Source organism: Xyrauchen texanus, chromosome 31 (genome assembly GCF_025860055.1).
Source record: "Xyrauchen texanus isolate HMW12.3.18 chromosome 31, RBS_HiC_50CHRs, whole genome shotgun sequence".
NCBI classification, from domain to species: Eukaryota; Metazoa; Chordata; class Actinopteri; order Cypriniformes; family Catostomidae; genus Xyrauchen; species Xyrauchen texanus.
In genome coordinates, this window is record NC_068306.1 from 16,565,560 (window position 1) to 16,587,768 (window position 22,209).

At 36.7% G+C, this 22,209-nt stretch overlaps 1 protein-coding gene across 3 annotated transcripts in view; it reads left to right on the forward strand.

Moving 5' to 3' along the window:
• LOC127625453 (poly [ADP-ribose] polymerase tankyrase-1-like) overlaps positions 1–22,209 on the forward strand; it is a 156,621-nt gene that overhangs the window by 44,989 nt on the left and 89,423 nt on the right. For all 3 annotated transcript variants that reach the window (XM_052100753.1, XM_052100754.1, XM_052100755.1), the window contains exons 4-5: positions 17,794–17,830; positions 19,768–19,843. In XM_052100753.1, coding sequence (XP_051956713.1) covers positions 17,794–17,830; positions 19,768–19,843 — 113 coding nt within the window. The remainder of the gene's footprint in view (positions 1–17,793; positions 17,831–19,767; positions 19,844–22,209) is intronic.

Here is a 22,209-nt window from a genome sequence, read left to right on the forward strand (position 1 = left end):
CAGACTCTCAAGATGCAGGATGAAACAACTGAAGAAGAGTAGGGAGCGCAGCATGTCCTAATTTGCTCTGTTTTATAAGCTCTCTTGAGAGATTTAGATTTTAATAATTGTCCTACCTTGGTCTTAAAGAGTGATGCAATGGCATAGTCATACGGTTGGACATACGGTCCACAATTTGCATCTTTTGTTGTCATCAGGGTAGATATCTTTATTGTTGACTTTTGTGTCAAGTAGGCTCGATGACGTCGACGCAAAATATGCGCGTCGATTCGTCGGACCCAAAACAAAGATGGCGGCGCAGGCGAGTAGTAGCAACACGAGTGGCTCCTCAGACTATCAGAAGTGCAAGGCGGCATGCACTCGTTCCTCTAAAGTATGGGAATTCTTTAATTTAAAAGGAATCAATTCCGTGATATGTCGTCTTTGCAAAATGGAGATGGCCTTCCATTCTAGCACCACGGCAATGCACCAGCATCTGAAGAGGCGCCACCCGGGAGCAGTTGCAGATGACAGAGCACCGTAAGTTTTTTTTCAACTCCCCACTTTGCACTCGATGTTGGAGTAGGCTATAATACGTTGTCGACACCTAAAGTTTTCGCTTATAGCTATTAATAATGCGCTTATAGCTATGAATGTCGTGAAAAATACATAGAGGACACTGACAACGCGCTGACAGACAGGACCAAGCAGGTAACATTTAATAAAGTCTCAACTTTCAAATTTGGTCAAAGAAAATTAAACCATAAATAGGCCTACTATTTTGTGGCTCTTTAATGTGTCGTGACAGATTGCCTCAGTTAAAGCTGCTCGTGAACCGATCATCTTTTCCTTGGTTAATTTATAGCATCAAATAGGCTAAACATGAATGTAGCCTACATCAGAAGGACTGTTGTAGTAACCGCGGAAAGATGTCAGTACAGTAGCCTACAATCCATTATTCAAATTCAAATCCACCGACGTCAATCTTCTCTCTCCTGACTACTTTGTCGGACAAAAATGGCGTATTATGATTGATTGGTCAGATCGCCAGTCAATCAAACTCCCGGCAAACGTTTTTTTTTTTTTACGTTTTATACACCCCCACGCCCGATGAAACCGGTATTACCGGTGTTGTCACAAGTCGATTAATCGAATCGAAATCGAATCGGACTGAAAAAAAATAATGAATTGTTAGATTAATCGATGCATTGAAAAAATAAATCGCTAGATTAATCATTTAAAAAATAATCGTTTATCCCAGCCCTAGTGTCAAGAGAAGTGATTGGCCAGTTGAATTATTAACCTATATTTTGCCATTTTGAGCCTATTACAATATTTCTCACTGGCCAAAAACATTATTTTCAATAAAATCTTTTATTATTTCTTTCAGATTTTTTTAATCACTTTTCAAAACCACCCCCAGATCATCATCGATCCTCACCTGGTCATCTAATGATTAGACGGAGACCTGGAGAGTCCTACAAGCCACAGTGTCTCGCACCCACTGTGAAATTTGGTGGAGGATCTGTGATGATCTTGGGGTGCTTCAGCAAGGCTGGAATCAGGCAGATTCACATCAAGCCACATACAAGGTTATCCTGGAGGAAAACTTGCTTCCATCTGCTCTGACAATGTTCCCCATCTCTGAGGATTTTTTTTCCAGCAGGACAATGCTCCATGCCACGCAGCCAGGTCAATCAAGGTGTGGATGGAGGACCACCGGATCAAGACCCTGTCATGGCCAGCCCAATCTCCAGATGTGAACCCCATCGAAAATCTATGGAATGTTATCCAAAGGTAGATGGATGGCCACAAGCAATCAAACAAAGCCGAGCTGCTTGATATTTTGCACCAGGAGTCGCATTGTCACTCAACAGCAATGTGAAAGACTGGTAGAGAGCATGCCAAGATGCGTGAAAGCTGTAATGGAAAATCAGGGTTGTTCCACCAAATGTTGATTTCTGAACACTTTAAAGCATTTGTATTGTTTAAAAATGAACATGAACGGTTTTCTTTGCATTATTCTGAAAACTGCAATTTTTTGTGTTATTTTTAACAGTTGTCATTTCCTGCAATGAAATGCTTTAAATGACAATATATTTATTTGGAATTTGGGAGACATGTTGTTGGTAGTTTATAGAATATATATTTTTTTTAATTTTACTCAAACACATACCTATAAATAGAAAATCCAGAGAAATTTTGCAGTGGTCTATTAATTTTTTCCAGAGCTGTATATATTTTTTATGCCATAGGCTACTGTAGAAGCAATACTGAGTTGTATGTAATTATGTTTACATTGCTGCTATTGAAGACATTGAATTGATGTTCTCACTACATGAATGCGATACCTAGCGGCTTATAGCCTATGACATGATTCTCTTAAATGGCTCATTCAGGGTATGCCAAGGTTTTGATTGACAGCTAAATTCTCCTGTGTAGCCACTGCAGAGGGAAGGGCTCAGCTGGATTGTTTTCTGTGGCTGAGGTTCCAATTCCCAGCTTGCGGTTTGGCAGAAGGGATCCACTTTGTCGTCAGTAAACTGTGACCATGTGTCAAGGCTCTGATCTTTTAATGCCTAGTCCCAAGAACTTTCTGTTTGGAGTCACTGAGCCAATACAGCAAAAAAAATATATAAAAGAAATCTGTGTTTGTATGAATTGCAGCCCACAAAGCAATCATTTGAGTTTCAGGTCCTGTCAGAGGCATCATCAGTCTTTGCTCTTGGCTGTGTGCTATAGCAGTGAGGTCTCTTTTGCCCAGAGTTGTGACTCATGAGTAATGTTAAAGGGATTGTTCACCCAATAATGAAAATTCTATCATTATTTACTCTCCCTACTTCAGTATGTCAGTACAAACCTGCATTACTTACTTCTGTGAAACTCAAAAGGAGATACAGTGGCAAGAATAAATATGTAAACCCTTTGAAATTAGCTGGTTCTGCATTAATTGATCATAACATGTGGTCTAATCTTCATCAAATTCTTAAGTACAGACAAGCAAAAATGTGGTTTAGCTAACAACACACAAACAATTATGATCTTTCATGTCTTTGTTTAACACATCCCATGAAACATTCATAGTGCTGTGGAAAAAGTAAATGCACCCTTGGAATTAATAACTGGTCGATCGTTCTTTTGGCATCAATATCCTCAACCAACCTCAGCGTTTCCGGTAACTGCAGATATTTTTTATTTTTTTTTTGTTATTTGACAGGGACAGCGCTCAACAGAAAAATGACTTTAAATGAGCCAGAGTTAGCCGTATAGGCTAATTTTCATCTGTTTCCCTTGGCCAATTCTTAAAAGGCAACATAAAATATTATTTAATATCTTAAAAACTAGACAAAGATTAGCATATGTAACCAAATTTTCCAACCTCAGAAGGTTTCTGATCTAGAACTTTAAGGGTACGTTTTATATAAAATTTCAAGTGGCTTCATTTTTAATATGTTGGGCTGTGCCCAGCTTGTCAGACAATATGTGAAATATGGAAAGATCATGGCGTTCATATATATCATAGCTGTTTCATAGCTCAGTGATTTTCTGATAAATCTAAAATTGCTTAAATTAAACCTGTTGGCATTTTTTTTTATTTTTTTTACATGAGTTTTAAAGAAAAGATTAGAATCAATCCAGACACCCAGATTCTTAAACTCAGTCACGACTTTGCATTTAGTTACATTTACATTTTACATTTAGCTGGAGACATGATCGATTTAGCCATGTTTTAATATGCTCCTTTGTGCAAATGTATTCATAAATTATTGCATCATCTGCGTATAACTTGATCTCTACATCCGGACAAACAGAAGCTAGATCAATTATATAAAAACTAAATAAAAGTGGTCAGAGTATAGATCCTTGTGGTACACCGGTAGTGATGTTAAGAACAGGATTAGACCTGCACTGCATTCAGAAGGAATTTTGGACCATTCTTCCTTACAGAATTGCTTCTGCTCAGCTATATTCTTGGTATGTCTGGTGTGAACAGCTCTCTTGAGGTCATTTCACAACATCTCTATTGGGTTAGGGTCTGGGCTCCGATTGGACCACTTCAAAAGTGGATTTTCTTTTTTTTTAAGCCTTTCTGTAGTGGACTTACCTAACTTCTACTGAGCTTTAGCTGGCGCACAGCCACCCTGACATTATCCTGTAGGATATGTTGAGCGATCTAGGCCCTGAAGCAGCAAAGCAGCCACAAATCACAATGGTCGCCTCCACCGTACTTCACTGTTGGGATAATGTTTTTTCATTGGTATGTGGTGTCCTTTTTATGCCGTATGTAGTGCTGCATGTTCTTCACTAAAAATTGTACTTTAGTTTCATCAGCCACAAAACATTTTCCCAGTAGCATTGTGGAGTGTCGAGATGGTTTTTTGCAAACTTCAGGCGACCACATGACGGAATTTTATTTTTTGGGTGAACTTTTCCTTAACAGCTCCTCAATTAATTTTTTTCATATTGAGTTTGAGCTGGATATTTTCCTGTTAATGAGAAGAATGAAAGAGTTGTCAGGACTTCAGTCTTGGAGTAGGCCAATTTTCTCTTTGAGATTATGTGTTGCCATTTTATGAGCAACGGCAAAAACGGAACAAAACATCGCTATCCGCTACCCCGGTCAATTATTAACACATCTCGATGAATGGAGCAATGCGAGATGAGCATTTAATTGTGACCCGGTGTCACTAGCTCGACACAGGTAATTGCAAACAGCGTGAGTCGTGGAACACATTATTTCAGGTACAGAATTGTCTGCTGCAAACCCCTATGAAAACCTCCATGCCTTGATCATATGAAAAATGGGCTCAGACATTCTAAACAAAAAGAAAAAAACACTGAAAGTAATGCACAGACATGAATTAGACTTTTCAATTCGCACATCACTATTCTTATAAAAATGTACCTTAAATGTACGATAGTAACAAACACTGTATTAACTACAGTATTTTATGCAGAAATATATTCTCATAAAAATATTTTCAGATTATAAAAGGAATAGTTCACCCAAAAATGAAAATCTCTCACCATTTCACCTTCATGTCATCCTATTTTCTTCTACTGATTACAGATAAAGAATTTTTGAAATGTATCTAATTTCAATAGGTCCATTCAAAGCAAATTAACAGGATCAGACATTTTGAAGCTCAAAAATGATATAAAGGCAGCCTAAAAGTAATCCATATGACTCCAGTGGATAAGTCCATATAATCAGAATCGATAAGGGTTTTTTACTACAAATCTACACTTCATCCCGTTCTCCTAAACACACTTCTCTCATAAGAGCTGTTCTTTAGTTTTTGACGATTAACATTCTTTGTGCATATGGCCACTTACTGAGCAGAAAGGAGAATTTATAGTAATTTCTGCATAGCACAGATGAGCCATTTCAGTCCTCTCTCATTATTATGTGCTCATTTACAGATGGTATTTACAGAAATGCTTCTTTTCTTAAAGAGACAGTACTGGGTTTCTAGCATTTATTCAACAAATCTATGTAAATACTTGTAACTAGTACAAATTATGCATGTAAACCATAAACTTGTAATCAAATATAATATGCAATATATTATCATATTTTTTTGGTGGAATACATGCATTTGTTCATTTTTAAAATGCTTAAATGTGACAAATCACTAAAAACTAGTAAAAATTAAATAAAATATATTTTTTAATTTTCTTAATGTGACTCGTTAGAAGGTTCCCTGTATAATTAACAGCATTAGCTGAGAGAAAATGTATTTAATATGTAATCAAAAGGGACATTATAACTGAAATACACCCATATAAATCAATATTGAGTCGAAATAGAATCGAGAGCTTGTGAACAGGAATTTAATGGAATCAGGAAATCTTTATCAAAGCCCAGGCACATATGTTTTATTTATTTATTTGTTTGTTTGTTTGTTTATTTATTTTCAAAAGACAACTACAAAATGGAATCAATGGCTTTAAAGCCTAGACCAATGTGAATTATGAATGAAAAGATTTTTCATTATGTGTAAAATCAGTTGTTTTCTAATGATCTATGACTGAAGGAAAATGTATCTAGTTTGCTTTCAAAAATTACAAGAGATGGCTGAACTTTTATCAATAAAATCCTGATGAAAGGAGCCCAACTCTTGCACTGCAAGAATAATTCAGCCATAGGTGATAACATTTTACCTTTTTAGATGTTCTAGATTATAGATTTTGTTAAAACAAGTAAATGTACATCTGTATTACAACAAATCAGGTGCTGCTGCTAGGGGTGTTGCAATTATACGATTTCACTATTATTCGCAATAAAAGATGTCATTGTTAATTTAACCATAAAAATGTTTTGAATCTATGGTTAAAAACCTGGAAATGCTTTATTTATACATGGCCAAAATATTATATATGTAATGTTTAAATATATATAGTATAAAGAGTTTTTCTGTGTAAGCCTAAATGTGAGGATCTCCTGCATTTAGGCATTGCTGGTTACTGGCTGTTGCTATGGCTACAGACGGTGGCCACCTAGTGCTACTGAACGTGAAGAAATTAATAATAATTGTGAAGCATATGTATAAAAATCATACAATGTGATACAATACAAATCATATAAAATCTTACAGTTCTGAAGTTCTGAAAAGTCCAAGCATTCTGGTTACATTGAAGCAAATCATTCTGTGCCTGGGATAAGCGAAGTGTTCTTCCTTAAAGTTGTAGAATCTCTATTTATATACTGCCTATTTATGTTTTTTGTAGATCAGTTTTCCTATTGTATGGCTTTGCTTGGAGTCCTTATATCCCTAAGAAATGCTTCCACTAACACGTTTAATTGTGATATATAAATTTTGTGCACAATTAGAAAATGTGCTAAAAAACGTAAAACTGGTTAGCTGCAATTTTGTTCTTGGACGTAATCTAACCATTAAATACTCACACAGAAGCATCCCTAACTGATGCTACCATTTGTAGAACTTGATGGCACTGCTGCCATGCTCTCAAATATTTTCTCTGGAGCCCTGGTTGGTGAATGCAAAGATGTGGGCACTTATCAAAGTGTACTTCATAGATGCTTATGAAAGATGCATTTCATTATTGACTAGACAAAGTTAATTATGCAGACTGAGATATCTTCTTTACACTGGCCATTCATTTCAAATGAATCAGTAAGGCCTGTAATGAGTTGCAGAGTGCTGGGCTTTTAGTTATCTGAAATGGCCTCTAACATTACTCTTAAGGCCAGTCCGCATGGAGAAGCGATACTAAAATTCACCAAAATTGTGGATGCTCTAAAAGTTTGTTAGAATTAGATGAATGGAAAACTCAATGTACTTGGTTGAATCTTTTGTGTCAGATAGTATTTTTAAACAATTAGTTAACAGTGTTTAACAGCACATTTTTTGTCGTCTTTCAATAATTAAGTGGGTGGAATTTATTTTGTGGGTAAGTATAGTAGATGTGCATTTGTGATTTGGAAATCTCTCCGAAAGAATGTAGTTGAATTTCAGATGAGTTTAAACTATACACCGGGATTGACTGAATTTTGTGGTAAAAATCTTCACGTGAGAAGAATTTTTTTAATAGCCATGCTAGTGAAAACATTTTTTATTTTTAAATTTTTTTTTAAATTTATTTCATTCATTCATTTAAAACAAATACAACGACATCATTTATCATGAATGAAATGGAGCAGAAAGAAGTAAAAACTTATAATGTCTGCCCCCTATCAACACAAAATCATTTACAGTTCCAGTTCTTTTGAGCTGTCTCATGCAGCCGTCTCTTTTCCTCATCAAGACATCAAAACACAAAATTACATCAATAAAGTTGATCTACTACTCGCAGTATTATATTTCTGCAACATTGATAATTTAACATACTTCTTAAACACAAAAATTGACTTTGAAGTTTTAATTTTACAATCAAGACTGTTCCACAAACTGACTCCTTTGATTGTGACACATTTTTCCTTTGCAGCCGATTGGAACCTGGGTTTTGTAAAAATCTCAGTACCTTTTAACTCATATATACTTTTCCTCTTGGTAAATTTGTTTTACAAATTGTTTGGTAAACTTTCCATATGAGCTTTATACATGGTTTTTAGAAGGTTATACTCTACTAATTCATTAAATTTCAGAGTTTTTAGTTGTATGAATAAAGGATTAGTTGGATCTCTGTATCCACTTCCACTGGTAATTATAATCGCTCTTTTCTGTAAGAGTAAAATTGGATTAATGTATATTTTGCAGGCATTTCCCCACACTTCAATGCAATAGGTCAGATATGGAACAATCAATGAGTTATACAACAAAAACAATGCATTCTTATTTAAATAATCTTTAACTTTATACAGCACCCCTATTATTTGGGATACCTTTACTTTAATCTTATCTATATGTGATTTCCATGTCAAATGTTCATCTAACATAATACCTAGAAACTTAATCTCATGTGCCCTTTCAATTTCTAATCCATTAATAAACAATGATGTTTCAACATATTTCTTTTTACTACAAAATATCATAAATTTAGTTTTGCTGATATTTAGGGACAATCTATTTGCATTGAACCACTTCATAATCTTCTGAAATTCATTCTCTACAATTGTTAAGACATCTTTTATGTTTTTTCCTGAATAGAATAAAGTGGTATCATCCGCAAACAGAATGCACCTAAGTAACTGAGACACAGACACAATGTCATTTACATATAGAAGAAAAAATATAGGTCCTAGGACCGATCCTTGTGGTACCCCACAAGTTATGTTACAATTTTTAGACTTTATGTTGTCAATTTCAACAAACTGACTTTTGTTTTTTAAATAGCTCGTAAACCATTTGTGTGCCACACCTCTGATACCATATTTATATAATTTATGCAACAATATCTTGTGGTCCAGCGTATCAAATGCTTTTTGAAGATCTACAAAGATGCTTGCTAAATAGTGCCTTTTATCTACAGCATTGGTAATTTCTTCAGTTAGTTCCATAATTGCTGTAGCAGTTGAGCGATTAGGACGAAACCCATATTGACTATTACTTAAAATCTTAAATTCATTTAGAAATGTATTCAATCTAATCGCAAATAACTTCTCCAGAATTTTTGAGAACTGTGGAAGTAATGATATTGGTCTATAATTAGAAAATTCAGTTTTGTTTCCTTTTTTAAACAATGGAATTACTTTAGCTATTTTCATGCAGTCTGGAAATATCCCTGAAGTAAATGACAAATTACAGATATAGGTAAAAGGCTCAATAATTACATCTATAATTTGCTTTATCAATACCATATTCATATCATTACAATCATTTGATTTTTTTATTGGCACACTTCTGAACGATTGTCAATATGTCACTTGCTTGTACACTTGTAAGAAAAACACTGTTAACATTATCTGGTACTGTGCCACCATTGGTGTTTCCATCTTGAATTTGTTGTGACAAAGTAGGGCCAATATTTACAAAGTAATTATTTAATTCATTTACAATTTCAGTTTTACTGCAAATATCAACAATATTCTTTGTAAACTGATTTGGAAATTTAGTTTTTACCTTGCCTTTTTGCATAACAGAATTTATAATACTCCATGTGTCTTTTGTACTATTTTTATTTTTGTCTAACAATTTAGTGTAGTAGTCCTTTTTTTGCCTTCTTATGATTCCAACTAATTTGTTTTTATATTCTTTATACCTAACTTCAGCATCTTTAGTTCTTGATCTTAGAAACAATCGGTACAAATAGTTTTTTTTCTTACAGGCATTTTTCAGTCCATTTGTCATCCATGGATTGTTAACAGTATTTTTCTTGGTTAGAGCATTTGCTTTGGTTATTTTACAATTTTTATCATATAAATTAATCAATGTCGTCATGAAAACCTCATATGCAGTATTTACATTATCTGTGTACACTCTATCCCAGCTCTGTTTCTTCAAATCTTCTCTAAAGGCCTCTAAAGCCTTACTAGATTTATCTCGAATAAATGTTGTAAATTCATCTTGTATAATGTCATAAGATTTTTTCTCATAAATTATAAATACAGGAAGATGATCACTCACATCTGTCATAAAGATACCACTAATTAATTTACCACGTACATTTGTAAATATATTGTCAATAATAGTGGCACTATGTGTGGTCACCCTTGTTGGTTTAGATATCATTGGGTATAGATCTGTACTTATCATGCAGTTCTTAAATTCACTTGATGCTGTAAGGTTTCCCAGATCTATATTAAAGTCACCACACAAAATTAATGATTTGTTAATAATGTTTTCAAACATCTCTAGGATTTTGTCTGTAAATAGTTCAACACTAGACCCTGGTGCTCTATACACACAACTAATCAACATATTTTTGCCAATTTCATTTGTTATTTCTACAGTAAGCAATTCCATCAAATTTTCCACAGCAGTTGTTTTTTGGTCAATAATATTACATTTTAAATGATAATCGATATAGAGGGCCACACCCCCTCCCTTTTTAGTTACTCTGTTGACATAAAACATATTATATCCTTCAATCATAACGTCATTGATATCAGATTCCTTCAACCAGCTTTCAGTTATAGCAATGACTTTGAAGTTTCTATCTAACTGACAAAGTAGTTCTTTTATTTTTACTAAATTACCTTTTAAACTTCGACTATTAAAATGTATGATGGATAATGCTTCATTAAGCACCTTGCTAATTTCAACATTATATTGTTGTACAGTATAATAATTGCATACGTTTTCTTCATGAGTTAGCAAGTCATGTTCAATATAATTTTCTAGATCATACATTTTATCATTGTTAGTGTCTACGTCCATTATTCAATATATGTCCAAGTATATCCAACCTGATTTCTCCATTGTCCGTCCGTCCAAGCTGGAGACTCCATCACTCCCACTGTGAATGTCGATTCTTATACTTCTCAAGTTCCTTCATAGTTTTGATGACCTTCGCTAAACCATCTTGTTCCCTGATCCACACATTTCCATTCCAAGTCCATGTCCCAGTAATTTTCTTCTGTTTCCTTGGCATCCTCGCCTCTCTGGCGATACCTCCGTTTTTCTTCGTGAGGTGTTCGTTTATATACACATTAGTTCCTTTCAGTTTTTTAGCTTGCATTAGTACATCATTCCTCTGCTTCCTGCTAATGAATCGAATTACTACAGCAGATACGGAGTTCTCGTACTTACTGGGAAATGTGTGGCAAGCAGATATTGCCTGTTTATGTTGTTCCTGTTAAGGAAATCCACCACCTGTTGCTCCAGTGACTGTAGCTCTTCCCTCGGAGCGTCCTTCGTCGTCTCCGCGTTAGCTGTCGCTCTGGCGTAGGTACGGTGTCGTGTCTTGATCCCAGTAATCACCAAATCGTCCCTCCGCATATACTGCTCCAGTTCATCAATCCGCTGCTCCAGCGTAGAGATCCGTGCGTCTTTTTCTCTCATCATAATTTTCAATGTTGTCACTTCGTCCTGAGCAAGCGCTCCTGTTGCGACGTCACCTTTGCCAGCTCACTAGATATAAAGTTTAATGATCGCTTGATCTCCATGTCGTCTGCCGCTGGCATATTTTTAGATTTGTGTTTTGAGAACAAGAAACCAGCGCTGGTGTCAAGCCAACAGTCCAAGCATGCAAACTTCAGCTAATCACAACTCCCATGTTGTTCTCGCGCATGTCACTGATGAACAGCTGTTGCACTCGCTTCCCACTTCTCCGACACTCCAAACAATATTCCAACAGTGAATGTCCAAACAATGGAATTAATAATTTAGCCCTATACTTCTTTTGAATAAAGATTGATCACACCACTTTAAATCATTTATATACTGTTGATACTCAAACACTGACTAGGGGATAAAAATGTGCTGCCAGGTAAAAGCTGCTCTTTATCCTGACCTTTATCTGTCAAGGAGAAGGTCTGCACACTTCGTTTCACTTGAAAGAACCCCAAAAGCATACAAAATGCGTGATGGTGTGGCAATCACGTAATCCCCCAATATAGTCTTGTCAGAAATCCATTAATCCCTTTACCCTGGTGCCGAAACCCGGGAAGGAGGAGGGATACGCCATAGTGGAGTTCTCGCCTCTACCATGTAAAAAGATATCCTAGTGCTTCTAGAAACATTCAAGCAACAATTCAAACAATCATTCAACTTAATGGGGTCATGACATGCCTTTTTTTCCTTTCTTTTTTTCTTCTCACCTTTTCTCCCCCAATTTGGCGTGCCCAATACCCAATGTGCTCTTAAGTCCTCGTGGTGGCTTAGTGACTGCCCTCAATCCAGGTGGCGGAGGACGAATCTCAATTGCCTCTGCATCTGAGACCGTCAATCCGTGCATCCTATTGGCTTGTTGAGCACATTACCGCGGAGACCTAGCCCGTGTGGAGGCTCACGCTGTTCTCCGCTGCATCCACGCGCCCCGCCGAGAGTGAGAACCACATCATAGCTACCATGAGGAGGTTAACCCAACGTGACTCTACCCACCCTAGCTGTAACGCTTCTGTTAGGAATAGAGGAAGAGGCAAACGGGAGGTGTGGATCCAAATGCGGAATTTTATTAAAGGCAACTAAAAATAACACAAAAACACAGGAACAAAAGAAAACACCCACGATGGGAAAACAGAGACTAAACATTGACAGAACATGGAGACATATACGAAGAGCACAGGAACCTCGAACGAGTGAATAGCAACCGGAAAACATGGGCAGGAAACTAGGAACTAACACATACATTCAAACAACGATCGACAAGGACTGAACAAAGAACCAGGGTTTAAATACAAGAGGAACAAACAAGGGAATGAGGGACACCTGGGGGAAACAATCAGGGAAGGAGAAGCAATCAGGGGAACACCAATCATAAAAAGAAACTACAGAGGACTACAAAGACCAAACAGGAAACAGGAACTAAACTAAACTTCAAAATGACAGCACAAAACAAAAGACAACAGTGAACATGACAGAATAAAAGAAACTACAAAAACCAAAACAGGAACTAAACTAAACTTCAACATAAAAACACAAAATAAAAGACAACAGTGAACATGACAGAATAAAAGAAACTACAAAGGACTACAAAAACAGGAACTAAACTAAACTTCAAAATAACAGTACAAACCCAAAAGACAACAGTGAACGTGACACTAGCAACCAGGCCAATTTGTTGGATTCGAACTTGCAACTCTTACTTGCTGAGCTACCCAGGCCATGACATGCCTTTTTTAATTATTTTAATATGTTCCTTGAGGTTCACTTATCATATTGGTAAAGAAATGTAAACAAAAAACTGTCATATATTTGTAAAACATGATCTTTTTCCACCCTCATTGTGATCCTCTGTCAGAAACGATCAGTTTTGGTGCTGCTTCTCCTTTAAGACTTGACAGTAAACGGCCACTGTAATGATTGGTTCTTTGCTCTTGATTGGCCTGCTCTCTCCTCGCATAACTCTGCTTATCGCTACTGAGCAGGGCTACGGAAGTGATAAGGTAACGTAGGCGTTGATGTGTTGTTGTGGGTGTGGTCAGATGCAAATGTCTACTACAGTTTGACATCACAATGTGGAGGATTTAGAAGAGTAGTTTTATCAGGTTGATTTTAACAAATGCAGTGAGGAGGAAGTTCTGTGTTCTGAAATGGACAGAATGTTTTAAAAGTTCAAAGACCCCTTATGTCGAAAGATCAAAGACATTTTGATTTGATGTTATGACCCCTTTAAAATAATTGTATTTCCACTGGCCCATAAAACAACAAACAATAATTGCTGTAAAGAAGAGTGACTAATTATGTTTTTAAACCCCTTGGTGTTACAAAAGGGGGATGCTAGCGAATGCAGTGTAGGAAGAGGAAATTAAGCTAATCTTCCAAGTGTTTATCAGAATGAGCTTTATTGCCAAGTGGTCTCAAGTACACAAGGATTTTTTTGGGGGATGATAGGAGCAACAAGTGCACATAGAACATTTATTTTGCTTTCAGAAGGAGCATTTTTTTTGGCGCAGCAGATAGGATTTGTCTATTGGAGTGGTTGTGTCTGAAGAGGTGGGCATACTGTGAATTTATGAAACATAAACTGCACCCAATCTTTAAAATTGATTTATATACAGTACATATGTAAAATGTGTAAGAATATTTGTTATACATCAAGGTAAGTTTCTTGCTGGCTTGGTGTAAAGTACACTGCAAAGAACAATGGTATTGTAATTATGTTATATATATATTTAAATTTATAGGCGTCATTAATGTTCCATTTATTAGGCTACTGTGAAAATGTTTAATACTTTATGATTACTCTAACTAATAATCTAATTCATAATACACAATAAACTGTTAAGCATTGTAGTTAATATGAGTGTAGTAATGTTCACGTTAACACATTATCTTGTATTATCATATTTAGCCTACTTAAAAATGTATGGTTATTTGTGTACTATAATGTGCTTTTCTGTGTATAGTGAAATTGTTTTCCTATGGCAATTTAAATTATTTGATATCACGAATAAAGGCACCACCGACAGCAGTAAAAGGCAAAAAAAAGAGCATCAAAAGCTAGCAGGGGTGCCATAACGTACAGTATTTTCACAAAGTTTTATTGCATAAGTAACATTTTTACGTATACAGTATATATACACCGATAAGCCATGACATTAAAATCACCTGCCTAATAATGTGTAGGTCCCCATCATGCCACCAAAACAGCACAAACCCACATCTCAGAATAGCATCACTCACCACAATTGTAGAGAGCGGTTATCTGAGTTAGACTTTGTCAGTTCGAACCAGTCTGGTGATTCTCTGTTGGTCTCTCTCATCAAGGCATTTCAGTCCACAGAACTGCCACTCACTAATGCGTTTTGTTTTTGGCATCATTCAGAGTAAATTACGGAGACTGTTGTGTGTGAAATCCCAAGAAATTTGCAGTTACAGAAATACTCAAACCTGCCCATCTGGCACCAACAATCATGCCACGGTCCAAATCACTGAGATCACATTTTTCCCATTCTGATTGATGATGTGAACATTAACTGAAGCTCCTGACCATATCTGCCTGATTTTATGCACTGCACTGCTGCCACTCGATTGACTGATTAGATAATCGCATGGATGTTTGTTAGTGCCAGACAGGCTGGTGTGAGTATTTCCTCGGATTTTCAAGCACAGCAGTCTCTAGAATTGACTCAGAATGGTGCCAAAAGTAACCGGCAGTTATGTCGACGGAAATGCCTTTTTGATTAGAAAGGTCAAAAGAGAAAGGCCAGACTGGTTTGAACTGACAAAGTCTACGGTAACTCGGATAACTGCTCTGTACAATTGTTGTGAACATCTCCCAATGCTATTCTGAGATGCGGGTCGGTGCTGTTTTGGCAGCACAGAATTAACAGAATAATTTAAGTGGTTTTATAAAATTAGATTCTTCACATTTCTGCTTTTAAACCTTCGAAAAATGTTTTACTGTCTCACTGTAAAATCGATTTTTGCTTCTTCTTTTTTTAAAGAAGAGTCGAAATTGTGGTAATCAACATTAAGCCACAAATGCTGCCAGTTGAGCTCAACTAGTATTGAACCCAGAATATTCCCTTAAAGGGATAGTTCACCTAAAATGTTTATGGGTGAGAACAATATTTAAGTCATTTTTTTACTCCAAATTCTCCACTTTCAGTTTCAATTGTTACTTTTAAAAGTCATAAATGGTGCCTGCTTAGTTTCACCTTCACATCTGAAAGTAAATGTGAAAGAAAATATTTAGAGGATAAAGGGATTTAAATATTGTTCTGTTTCTCACCCACACTTATCATATCGCTTCTAAATTCTAAACATATAGATTTAACCACTGGAGTCTCATGGATTACTTTTCGTGTTTCTTTTATGTGATTTTTGGAGCTACAAATTAAGGCTGCTCGAATAGGCAATGGGTAGGGGAGGAGGATTTTGTCATATATGTAGTAAAATAAAGGAAAGCCTCCATCACCAACATTAACAGCAGGGGTGCTCCTAGTTCTTTGGAATGAGATCTACTTTTTCATCATGTTATTGCAGCAAGATCTACCATGTACAATAAAGACTTTACAATATCACAATACCAAAATTTCAGTAGTCTGTAGTGAAATTTGATGATTCTCATCACTCATCTTTAATACCACAACAAATAATAACACTAACTAATATGTTAATTATGGAAGAATGATTTAAAGTTCTTAATTATTTAAGACTAGTAAACAGTCAGTAATAAAATAACAGTAAAAAATCAGCAATAAATAAAAATAGATGAAAAATAATAGAACAAAAAAATACAAATTAAGAAAATTCTGTTCTTTTTTTCACAGCTTTAAAAGTTTTTAACAGCAGTAGGCCATCAGGTATTCAAGTTAACATTCAGAAACACTTTTACTAGATTTCTAGTAAATTGTAAAATGTCATGCTCTGGATTACTTTACACAGCAGAATAAGAATATTTTCACTTTCTAATAAGTGACACAGGCCTAGGCTGTCCTAGCCCTACTACAATGGTCTGGTCACCATTCAGTTTCATAGTAAGGACCAACAGAGCTAAGATATTCTTCTAAAAATCTTTATTTGTGTTCTGCAGAAGAAATAATGCCATACACATCTGGGATGGCATGAGGGTGAGTAAATGATGAGAATGTTTGGGTGAGCTATCACTTTAAGTACTACTTATTGCAACAAAGCTCTGTGCTAATATGTCTGCCTATAACAACAAGTTGTCATGAACAGTCAGTCAGAAATCTCACTGATTTATGTTTCATGCTCCTTAAATACACAGTCAAGGTATTTGGAAAGTAATGACTTGTATAAAAAGTCAGCTGCTAATTGAGTAACCATTCATACAGTTCCAATATTTAAAAAAAAAATGGAAACCGTTCTCGAGAAGTAGTTCTCGAGTCCCAATCCTGTTAATTCCCATTATTACCTACTCTGTGCTTTCACAACCTTTTGTTTACAACTGCTAGAAAGCGCAAAACAAGCCCAGCTTACGAAGTATTTGTGGTATTGTTTTTTTCGCCATTTTGTTGTTCAAAGACCCCCCTCTGCAAGCCGGCCATATGTCATGCCATCCACCTCTTCACAACATTTCTACTTCCTCTGTCCTCTTTCTTTTTTCACTCCCTCCCTCTTTCACCCTGTCTTTTGCATCCTCCCCCTTTATTTCTCGCTTCTCTTGTCTCCACAAGCCTTGGTAGAGAGAGACAGAGCGAGTGAGAGCACATGTGGGGGTGGGTAGAATCACAGCTGAATTATTTGTGTTCCTCTGATTGGCTGAGAGCCTGGGTATTGTCGGTAAGGGGGAGAGGGGGCCGGGCAGAATTTGTTTTTCATATTTCCCCAATTTCCCTTATCTCGTATTATCACAGCAACGACGACTCCTTTACAAACATAAAATAGGCAGTGGAGAGGAGGTATCCAGGGTTTGGGCTCACTATATACAAGAGGAGGGGTGTGTGTGTGCATGCTGTCTGTCTGCCTGAGAAAGAAAGCCATTTAATTTGTGGAGTGAACAGGGATATGCATCAGTTTGCATGCCGTATCCAAGACACTGCCGATGCAGAGTCCACAATCTGCTCAACGTCACAGTTTCATCTGGCGAGAGGGGTGTGCGCTCAGCTACACCACCACCACAAGAGAGAACGAGAGGGAGAGAAGCAGAGAAAAAAAGAGAATAGCAAGGCAGTGTTGGTGCAATGATGCCTGTGCGTGCATGTGTTTGAGTGTGCCTGTCTCAGTGTGGGGCTGCTGGCGGTCCACTGCTCCTTAGTGACTCTGGCTTTTTCTTGCTGCTGCTGCTGTATGTCCTTCATCCTGCCTGCCTCTGACACCATGATTTTTTGTAATCACTTAGGCGAATACAAGAAGGACGAACTCCTGGAAGCTGCGAGGTGAGTACTTTCCGTCAACCCACGTCGTCCTCCTCCTCCACCTTTACTTCTTTTATCCACTCTTTATAATTTCCTGTCATCCTTTCTCCCACGATTCTGCTCTTTTCATCCCTCCCTTTCACTCCCTTACATAGTTAATGTTGTTTTTATCTGTGCCCATGGACCTGGATTTAGGAATGTGTCAGAGAAGGGCCGGAGATGTCTGACTCATTAGATGTCTCTTTATATTGGATGTGATGGCCTGGAGGAGCCCACATACTGCACAGAAGACTGCCCCCTAGTCAGAGCAGAGTTTCTATTTAGCATCATGCCACGGGCAGAATGCTTTATTCAATTTGGCAAATTCAATTGGTTTCCGAGAGCTGCAGGTAGAACCAGAGGATCCTTCCTTCCTACCTGCTATTTCCAAGTGCATAGGGAAACTCCCATATCAAAACACCTACATTTTCGGGGTTGTTACCATGGGACAAGTAGCCATGGAGAAACAGGCCTGCTTATAGAAACACATTGTGACACGTGAGCAATCCCAACAGTCACTGCCTCGCCGCATGTAATGGAGAGAAAGAAGTTTCTTTTCATGCTCAGTTCTACATCTCCTCTGGCTTTGCCCCCCTATTTAGAGCCCTGCCTTCAGGCAAAGCCTGCAGCATGGATACAAATTACAGGACTCTTGTAAATGAATAGAGTCAAGAAACTAGAAAAGGCCTTGTTAGTCTCTCCAACATGATCATTAACAAGAAATTTGTAGGGGGGGGGTTGTTAATTACTGTGCAATTACGTTGATCTTGGTCCCCCTCCTCGACAAGTAACCCTTTGAATTTAGAATATTATTTGTTCTTAATTCATTCCCTTGCAAAGACTTGAGGATTAGAACATAGACAACAGATAACCGAGAAATGCGGGGTTGACTTATGGCCTGCGCTCTTCTTAGTGGTAATCTCCTGAAGACCAGGATGCATCTGCAAACACATCAAGAAGATGGATGAAACCCTCCCATTCCTCTGCCTCTCTTCCCAGTTGTAATCTTATGGCCAGTCCTGTTTTCCCATCTCTGTGACAGAGCATGCATCTTAATGGCAGATCTCATGTTTTTTACTGAAGCCAGTTTTCTGTAGTTACTGGCAGAGGGAGACTTAAGCAACTGGGGAGGAGTAAACCCTACTGTTTTTTTGTGGGTTTTGTCAAGGCTTGACCTGTAGAGAAAGATGGGAAAGCTCCTGTAAACTGTGTGTGTGGTTTTATGTGCATGTTGATCAGACACACAGTGTCTTTGGAAATAATCAACCTTAAGTCTGCAATTGTTATGCAGTAATTTCAAAGACCTGACAGTTTGATGATGCCAGTGATGTTTCCATCACGTGGTGTCCATTGCTGATGAATCAACTGTCATCACATTCCAGCACAGGAGCACAAAGGCATTAAAAGGAGCATGGCCTCTCTCTGAAACAAATGTTTCTCCTTGCCCTTCTCCATCTTTGATTAGCTTGACATCTGGCCCATCTCAACCCCTAGATGCCAGAATGTTTTTGACTGTAGCCACTGCAGGCCCAGCAAATTATGCCCTGTCATACTTTGCGAGGGGGTGAGCCTTCGTGGGCAGGTGCTGATGAGTCACAACCTCTGCAGACCACAGGCTGGAGTTGTCGAAGGCTTACTCTAATTACTTGTAACACACATCTGGCTGGTTATATTTGCTTAGGTAGGTTATATTAAAAGTACTTTGTTGGTTTCTTCTTTTATTTCCATAAAAGAAGTCACTCTGCTGATGCTGTTCATCTTACACATTCCCCCTTTCCGGACTATAGCATTTCTCACCCCCATCTATCCTTTTATTCTCCATTCCTTCTCTCTGCCACTTCCCTGAATTCACTGTGCTAGCATTATTGCTTTACTATACCGCCTTGTTCTTTAAAAAAAAAACTACTGCTGTGCTTCAGGAGCGGAAATGAAGAGAAGCTCATGGCCCTGCTCACGCCATTAAACGTCAACTGCCATGCCAGCGACGGTCGTAAGGTAAGAATGCTCACTCCACCATTCACTTTGACCACTATTTGTGTATACTCTGTAAAACAGTTATTATTCTTTTTACCAGTTCTAATCTTGTGGCATGGACCTTGTCAAGGCAGACACCATTTTAAATTTAAAGAAAATGAGATGAAGATGAAAAATGATGGTGTCTACCATTATTAAGATCCAGTGTGAGAAGTGCAGAATTTTTCACTTCACCCTTCCACATGTTTGGAGATACTTTGTTTATAGAGCATTACAATGGTTCATTGAGCCAATACCTCAATTGAAAATGAGTGTCAGATCTGTCATCAAATTAAAGGTAAAATTAAATGTAGAGCGTTGAGTTTGAAGCCAATACTGAGAAGCATCCCTCTGCATTATTTAATTGGTTTGTATTTAATCAAGTACCTCACTCGAATAATTTGTTTGCGGAGCTGGCATGTAATTAGAATAGTTTGTTATTTTTGCATTTGAGGTTCAAAGAAATGATTTTTTTTCTCTGTGGCACAAATATGGCTTACAATGATAAAAGCAAACCTTCAGGTTTTTTATGAAGATATTATGCAGTTTGGTTGCTGCAGTAGTACTAACTTACACTAGCTTAAACATGACAGTACCTTGTCAGTTCACTGGACGAAATTACAATATGGAATATGGAAATAATTTTTCCCCTAAATGTTTCACACATCTTTGTTTACCGGTCTTGTTTTCCAGTAAAATATCTAAACATTCATAAAACAAGATATACAGTATTTATTTTGTCTAATTTTCAGAGACAATTAACAAAGTTTAGAAATGTTTATGCTTATATATAAAAAACTAGGGATGCACCGATACCACTTTTTCCTCTTCCGATACCGGAAATCTCAGTATTGGTCGATACCGATCCGATACCAGTGTTGTTGTTTTTTTGCATAATTGGTTTAGAATATTTTTACATTATTGTTTGGATCTAATTGGGTGTGCTCTTTAATATGTAAAGAAACACAAACCTCTACATTATTTGAATATAAATATGTAGCTTATTAAGAAACACTTTATTATTAACTAGTTTACTGGATAATGTAGCAGAAAAATTTACAGTAATTGCACAAGCCATCAGCAGAAAAGAAAACAGTGTTTTATTTTTGCCTTTTTCTTAATTTATATTTTTTTCCCCCAAATTTTTTTTAAACTTGCATCTGGACTTCAGATCTCTTTTGTTCAATTTAGTTGCAAGACATCAGTCCAATTTTCATTAACACAATATTTTTTTGGAACCCATTCAACTTAAATATTGTTATAAATTATAAACAAATACTAATGATGACAATAATAATAATAAATTGGTATTAATATTATTATTGACTTTTAATTTTTATTTTAAATACAACAGTAATGTATATAAAAGTGCACTTTTTAAACCCTCACGCTTTTGTTTTGACATTCTAAACTCTCCAGGAAGTCCTTTTATGTCTGACTGTAGGCAAGTTCACTGTAGTTTAATTCTTCTTATTCAAATTCTGATAAAAAAAAAAAATGCACCCTCAGTGCCGTTCTAAATGCGTATAAGTGAACCGAGCTATTGAGCATCTACATCTGAGATGTTGGTCTAAAAGCTTCAGTATTGGAGCCGATACCGATCTAGGTATCAAATCGGTGCGTCCCTATAAAAAACTAGATTTGCCAATAGAGTAAGAAATAAAACTTGTATCAAATGTAAAACAAGTTTATTTTTCTGACCACATTGGCAAATATTTTCTTGTTTTAGGCATAAACTAGACCAAATTTGGTTTGATTTTATGTTGTTATTTTAAGGATGTTTAGATATTTTACCAGAAAATAAGACAAAAATACTGTGTATATAATATATTTAATGTGCACTTACATAAGCATCTGACTTTTTATCATCAGTTAGGCTTCTTCTCCATCATTGCTTTTTTTTTTTTTTTTTTTTTACCTAGGACAAGAAAGGAGCAGTGAAATGGTTGCAGAGGTGTCCTAATCTCTGTGAGATCAAGGGTTGATTTAGAGGAATTACTTTCAGCTAGTTCAGTGTAGTCCTCATGAATATTTATTGAATATTGACTGATTTCCCAAGCCTGCTCCCCAAAATGTTTTTCTCTGCATAAGCAAACATTTTGAGATGAGTCTGGCTGCAGGCACACTCTCTGCTCATATGCACTCTTTGCTGTCTGTGGTGACATATGTTGTGCACGCTACAAACCGAAAATAAGTTGTCATCCATTCATGTTTGCGAATTATTCAGAAAAGCATTTAACAAAATATTGTTGTTGTAATACATCATGATTCTAAAATGATCGTGGAAGAATCATGCATAAGATTTATTGTCTTATTTTATATATATACAGTGCTGTGAAAATGTATTT